Source organism: Mus pahari, chromosome X (assembly GCF_900095145.1).
Source record: "Mus pahari chromosome X, PAHARI_EIJ_v1.1, whole genome shotgun sequence".
In the NCBI taxonomy this organism is placed as follows: domain Eukaryota; kingdom Metazoa; phylum Chordata; class Mammalia; order Rodentia; family Muridae; genus Mus; species Mus pahari.
Window position 1 is genome coordinate 12,420,223 of NC_034613.1, and position 7,500 is coordinate 12,427,722.

The 7,500-nt window shown below is 38.7% G+C and overlaps 1 protein-coding gene across 3 annotated transcripts in view; it reads right to left on the reverse strand.

The window, feature by feature from the left end:
• Slc9a7 (solute carrier family 9 member A7) overlaps positions 1-7,500 on the reverse strand; it is a 194,680-nt gene that overhangs the window by 56,804 nt on the left and 130,376 nt on the right. For all 3 annotated transcript variants that reach the window (XM_029534384.1, XM_029534383.1, XM_021188219.1), the window contains exons 11-12: positions 5,591-5,702; positions 4,766-4,919 (exon numbers count right to left, since the gene is read on the reverse strand). In XM_029534384.1, coding sequence (XP_029390244.1) covers positions 4,766-4,919; positions 5,591-5,702 — 266 coding nt within the window. The remainder of the gene's footprint in view (positions 1-4,765; positions 4,920-5,590; positions 5,703-7,500) is intronic.

Below are 7,500 nucleotides of genomic sequence, written 5' to 3' on the forward strand. Positions count from 1 at the left end.
GAAGAAGAAGAAGAAGAAGAAGAAGAAGAAGAAGAAGAAGAAGAAGAAGAAGAAGAAGAAGAAGAAGAAGAAGAAGAAGAAGAAGAAGAAGAGCGGAGCAGAAGCACATGGCCTGGAGAAATGGCAAGTTCTAAGGGGTCTCATAAATGGGAAAGATGGTAGTGTAGCAGATCTGCTCAATCTAGGTGCACAGCATGTATTCATATTAACTGAATTGCGTTTTCACTGCCGGGACATATAAGGTTTGGAGATTTACCACAACATACAGCCACTCTGGAAAACTGTTAGTATCTCATCTGTCAATCGTGTTCCAGAACCTGTACCTGAGACATATGAATGCCCACATAGATATAAAAACTTACCAGAAATATTCACAGTTGCTTTATTTATAATAATTTTAAACTAGAAACTAACCACATGTCCTTCAAGCTATGAACAGTTAAACAGATCCTGATATATTCGTGTCATGAGTATTATCCAGAAATAAAAAAGGAACAAACTTTGACATATATAATGACATACATGGATCTCAAAGGTATTATGTTAAATGGGAGAAAAAGTCAGTCTCAAAGATCATATGCTATATGATGTGATCTCTATAGTTATCAAACTGAGAAAATTATGGAGACAGAGAACAAATTAGAGGTTGCTGGAGATAGGGAATGAAAAGAAGTGAGTGTGACATAAAGAATGGAGCTAAGGATATCTTTATGTTGAAACAATTCTATTCCTTGAACACAGTGGTGCTTACAAAAACCTAGATGCTATAAAATAGTATCAAACTATACACATAAACCTACTTCAGCTCCTGGTTGTGATATGGTACAACTATGTAAGACAGGACCACAGGAAACATGCATAACGCATACCCCGAACTCTTGGTTCTGTAATTATTTCAGAATAAAAAATTATGCTGCATAGCTTTTATGCTCTGAAATATTCTGGCTCACATCTGAAAGATACCTGAGAGATAATTCCTCAGATTTGATAAATTAAAAAGAAACTCACATGACATCACCAATAAGAACAGTGAATCTTTTCTAAAATACAAATAATAACAAGTTTTGATCACCCATGCCTCAAAGACTGATTTTTTTATTTCTCTGTGTTATCTATGGTTGATATGATAAAATTATATGGAGAAGGGATCAAAAAGTAAATAGTATTTTTAAAAGCAAAATAGAATTATTATAGGAACTGTGGATTTCTCTGCTCAAACAGCATTGCTCACTTCTTACCAGCTCCTAGCCTAGTTGAGCATAATGTGCGTGTCAGAATTCAGCTCTGGGTAGGACTGTTTTATTGGCCCACTTTTTGAAAAGGTAATGAGGAAGTTCCAAAAGTCAACTTTCTATTCTCAGTGGAAAATTATTCGGTTCTGTTTGTAACAAATGTTTTGGGGCTAAAAAATAAAGCAAAGGACTTTTAATTTAATCAGATCATGAAAAGTCAGAGGACTGCCAAGACAATTCCTGAGGAGTCTGGAACTTTTATACAGTTTAAGGAGCTACTTTAAATTACTCATATAAAATCAAGTACAAATATGAGTATTTCCTGAATACATAAAAGCAAGTCTTATGAATGGTATGAGAAATAAATTGTAATACACTTCAAAGTTTTCAAAAACTCATGATAAGTTACATAGTATTAACACTTCAAAACTCCATGATAAATACAAATATCAGAGAGACTAAGAAAATTATGAAATCTTGTTTATTAGCTGTCTGATAACCAGTACTTCTTGCTTGAGAAGTCTTGTTCTGAGCACTCATTATGCCCAGAGGGTAATGCTTTCTGTGCTTTGTGTACAGTTGTCCCTCCATATCTACAAGCTCTGTCTGGAAATCTAATCAATCCAAGACTTAAAATATCTCCCAAAATTGCTTATGTGCTGAGCATATAAACCTTTTCTCTTGTCATAATTCTCAAAACAACATGGTACTATAGTTGTTTATATAACATTTACACTGTAGGAAATCTCAAAAGCTTTTTGATATCATTTAATGTATTTGAGATGATGGGCATGGGTTCTGGACAAATACTACCCCACTTTTATAAAAACCTTAAGCATCTGCAAGATTTATTATCCATAGGGTGGTCAGGAACAACATTTTAAAAACCCCATTGTACATTCATGTTTTATAGGTAAAGAAGGGATTAAAGAGGTTAGATCATGGGGGTTATGTCTCACTGGTACAACACTTGCCTAGCGTGCTTGAAGCCTTGAGTTCTATCACTGGCATTAATAAAGTCAGATACCTTGCCTTTGTTCCTAGTTACATGATAGTGAGTTTTTAGTGCATCTTTGAAGTCTGTGTTCTCTACAATTCCTGGGAATAGCAGAGAGAGAGAGAGAGAGAGAGAGAGAGAGAGAGAGAGAGAGAGAGAGAGAGAGAGAGAAAGCCTGGAACCTTTATATGATTTATGCAGATGTTTNCATGAGTAGTAAAAGAATCCACATCTTCCTTACACTGACACACAGGCTGAGTACTTTGTTTTTGTAGTAGCATACTTTATATAATAGGCTTAATTGCCTTTATTCCTAGTTACATGATAGTGAGTTTTTAGTGCATCTTTGAAGTCTGTGTTCTCTACATCCTGGGAATAGCAGAGAGAGAGAGAGAGAGAGAGAGAGAGAGAGAGAGAGAGAGAGAGAGAGAGAGAGAGAGAAAGCCTGGAACCTTTATATGATTTATGCAGATGTTTTAAAGTAGTCATATAAAATTAGGTATAACTGTGAATGTTTCCTGAATACATAAGTGAATTTTTTATGAATGGAATGAGAAATTAATTATAGCAGACTTCAAAGTTTTCAAAAACTCCTCAATATAGTATATATAGTATTATAGCTATATTTATTATTCAACATAGCTATTATTCATATAACATAGTATTATTCATATAGCTTATAGTACAGGAAATTACAAAATTATTTATTATCTATCTAATAATTCTCTACACAAGATAAGCACCTCTACTCCAAAATCTGAAATCTGGCATAAAGTAACTTCACAGGTCACAGAATGCAAAGACTCAGACTCTCAGGGTCATGCAGGGTACACAGTGTCAATCGCCTGTCCTGTCCTCATGCTGCTACAAAGAACAAAGACTAGTGTCTCTAATTGAAAGCCACGTTAAGTATATTTTCTTTCTTCAGGTCTACATTCCCAAGAATGGACTGTGTTTCTTAATCCAACCCATAGTACTAAAGCTAGGAAGTTGAAATTCTAAACACTCCATGTTATGACGAAAGCAATTTTTAGCACCACAACCCTCTTATTGATGGACAATACTGTGTACAAGCCATGGTAAGACTTCCTGGATTCCAATCCCGCCTCATCCTCTCAAGACTCTACAATCTAGGGCATAGACCGTATTATCTCCACTATGGGAATGTTGTGAGAACCACCTTAATATATTAGCATGGAAATGCAAATGGCACCTGCAATGCAAACATTAGTGACCATACTGATTATCACCAAGAAACCCTTGCCTTGACTTGCAAGCTGAGACATACTAGCACAAAAATGGCATAACTGGCAATCGCCAAACCCAGGAATCCCTGCCTATCATCACCAATCTTTTCCACCTCGGATGGAAACAGCTATTCTCTCAAATCCTGTTTTTCTCCTTGGAAGTATATAGGAGCTTCAACTGTCTTTGTCAGAGAAGAGAAAACAAACTGAAGACCAACCGAGAAAGATATACCGCCACCTTGTGGCTTTTTAGAGAGTGACTCTTCAGGCATTTTCATTTCCCAAGTGCCTGGGTTGAAGGGTCATAGTCACCCTGTACAAACATAAAACTACAGCAGGTGGCCAGAGTACATCCAGCAACACAGAGGCAGAGGCAGAGGCAGAGTCAACACTTGGATGTGGAGAACCCTGGTGGCATTCTGACATAAGGCTTCATTTCATGTTGATGAAAACTGGAGCTCAAAGACATGAGAGATCAGAGACCGGTCATTGTTGGGCTGTGGGTTTCTGGACTCTTGTTTTAGTCAGTGACTTTTTGACTATATGGTCCTGTAGATCACAGTATAGAAGTCAAACACCCTTTATAAAAAAATTTCCTGAGTCTGGGTATGGGGACAGGTGCCTATAATCCTAGTGCTTGGGAAGTAGAAGCAGTAGGGTCAAGAAATAAAGAAAGAAACTGGTCAACATCCTTCTGTCCTGACAAAACCACATACAAAAGATGTCCCAAGGCTATGACAGATAAGGGTTACACAGAAAATATTCATTCTCTCTCTCTCTCTCTCTCTCTCTCTCTCTCTCTCTCTCTCTCTCTCTCTCCCCCAGAAGCAAGGAGAGGCATGGCGACAAATTCCTAAGGGGGTGGGGAACTCTACTTGAGTCTTTTAATTTCTGGCTAAGGAGCTTCTACCTCTGGGCCCAGCTTCCACCAGAAAGAGACAGGAAACCTCAGCAGGGCTACATGTCTGTTCCTTTTTCCTGTAGCTTTAAGACTTTGAACTCTTCTACAAAAGTCACTGTCCTGGTCAGAGCCAGCTCATCCTAATTTCCTGTGCGTGCTGACTATTTTGATTTTTTTCTTTTTTTAGAATTTAATGAAATTTTGTATCCTGTAAAATCTCCATACTTCAAATTTTAATTTAAAAAAATACACTCTCAAACACACACATTGCTTAAGCCAAAAGAATGAAAACCTTTCACCAGTACAGCCTGCATGGCACATTGAGCATTCTCAAGGATAGTGACAACTGACACATTCCGACACAAAATTGATTTGGTTATAAACTGACCTTATATTGAGCCATGACAACATGGGTGTTGTGCCTCCACCAATGACCCACACAGTGAAGAAGACAATGAGCAGCGTGGTTGTGAACATCATCTGGCGGGCATAGGATGCCGTGTCACGGATGGCCAGTGCAAATGCCATCGCTCCTCTCAGGCCTGTGGGAACCAAACAGTAAGGTCTTCTGGTGATGTGGGGACATGGCAACAGCTCCTCAAAATTAATTGTCACATGTGGGGGTAAAAATTCTAGCCACATGATTTGGGAGCCAGTATGTCTAACCCAGAGAGAATCACCTTAGAAGTGCACAATCTTCTTTGCAGCTGGCTTTCACAGAATTTCCAGTATGAGAAAAAAAAGCACCATTTTGTACAGTACATTCTAGAACACTAGCTACTATTACTATTTAAATGGCTCTCTTGCTAGTGAGATGAAAGAAAGAGAAACAAGCTAAGTCTTCTATCCAAATACCGCCCAGTCAACAGAATTGCTGGCTGAGTATAGATATATCCAATGTACACTTGTGGAAAACAGGGTGTTATTTTTCTTAGCAAAGAAGAGGGTACCTCACTGAATAGTGAAAAGGCAGGTTGACCTGTAGCGGGGTTTTTGAGACAGGGTCTTATATAGCACAGGCTGACCTTAAATTTAATATTTACCTAAGCATGTTTGAACTCCTGATCCTTTTACCTCCCCCTTCCTAGTCTGTGATTATAGATATGTGCTACCAAGCCCAGTTGATTACATTTTAATCATATCATTGTTTGCTAAATAAAATTTATTTTCTTTATATATACATGAATATGTATAGCCGTGTATATATGTTTACCTGAAAACATCATCATGTGTTGAAAATTCCAGCCAATCTTATGCCTTCTGCCCAAGTTGAGGAAGAAGGAGAGTGGGTAGATATGTGCAGCTCTTCCCAGGAAGATGGCAACCTGACCACCAGGTGAGGTTAAGGAGCCAGCACATTCCCAGAATAGCATTTCAAAACACTCTGATTGACCATAAAATTTGAGCAGCTACTCAGAGAAACCAGAATTCCTTATTCCCCCTGCAACAATCTCTCAGCAACAAAATGGGAGTCATTTGGTCAACTTTTCTACTTCTAAGTTCATTAATTTCAAGCTTATAAACACATTGTAACTTTTGAACTAAACTGAACTGGTATTGGCAGATTCCTCAATTTCTCAAAAAATGAGCCCAGAAATAATCTAAAGTATGATAGCAGGAGTGTGGACTAAATGAAGCACACACTATGTTGGGCTCTATTTGGAAGAGAATGGCAAGAAAGAAAAGTAAGCCTAGATTCCTCCTGTAGAAAGTTTGCTGGGAAAGAGCCAGCAGGCATCATTTGCAAGCAAACATCAAGGAGTTCAAGGCCCAGGGAGCACAGGAAAATTAGAAGTGAAGAAACTGTGTATTCTTACCACAAAGAGACATTCTCTCATACAAATTAACGCAGAGAGTTCTCTGCCTATGTAGCTTTACTGCCCCTTGGGAGTGTAAAATGTAGAAAAGGATGAATAAGAAAAGCAAAGAATTCAGGGAAGCTGGTCATCTTTTCCTTGCCAAGTTTAAACAGCACCCAACAGAGAGAGCTGCACAATCCCCTGGTCAGAGAAGGAAACTCAGACAGGAGCCAGCAAACAGAGCTTCCGTCCAGCAATGCACCAGCTGCAGGAGCCACAGCTGTCTCAGACAGAAGCCAGGGACAGACTATCTTCTACTTCCTCCAGGGTAAAGTGCAAAGTGTTTTTCTGCCTTTTTTGTTTTTTCTTTCTCCTTTCCTTGTCTGATTTTGTTTTTAACAAAAGGAAATGGGCAGTGCTTGTAAAGCACATTCTACTCAGAGGTGAAAGAAAAAGCCTCAAGTGCTCAGAAACCTTTTTGAATTCCGAGAGGATGTGGCTCACCCAGCCAACAGGCCCTGATCTGTAAACAAGGTCCTCCTCCCACTATCTCTTCCAGGATGCCGTGCAGGAAATACAAATCACAGCAACATGCCAAGCCTTAGTGAAAAAAAAAAAAAAAACCCAATCCCACGGAAATTAAGCTGTTTTTTAGTGACTATGTGAAGCCACTCAGTAAAATCTTAACTAGGATTCTGGCACTGTCACTATCTAGCAGCTAAGGAGGGGCAGCCCTACACTCTTGCACATGAAACCAAATTCCCAGAAGAGAAAAACATTCCTTCTAGAGGAGTTAAGGATTCCCATGAGGCCTTGAAAAGGCAGAATAAATAAATAAATAAATAAATAAATAAATAAATAAATAAATAAATAAATAAAATCAATAGGAACAGATCTTAAAAATCCTACCCCAGAAAAGTTACTTCAGTGACAATATTATAATAGTATCTAAGATCATGTGAGCAAAGTCCTCAGCTGCTGAGCCACTCCTGGGCACTCACATCCCTCCCTCCTATCTAAGCCAAGCACCCAAGGGTTGAAGTCAAAGAAGTTTTATTTTATCTTTTCTTCTCCTTTCTCCTCTTTCTCATTCCTTCCTCCTCCCCTCCAATTCTATCAGTTTTTTTTATCTGTTTTTTCCCCTTCTCTTCCTTCTTCCAAATCTCTCTTCCTTCCTGTTTTAGAAAAACAAAGGAGTCTCTCCCAGCATAATCTAAGGAGCAGGGCAGCTTAGCTAAAAGCATGGACACTGTCTACACACACACACACACACACACACACACACACACACACACACAAAGGCAGCGTGGGTTGGAGCTACCCA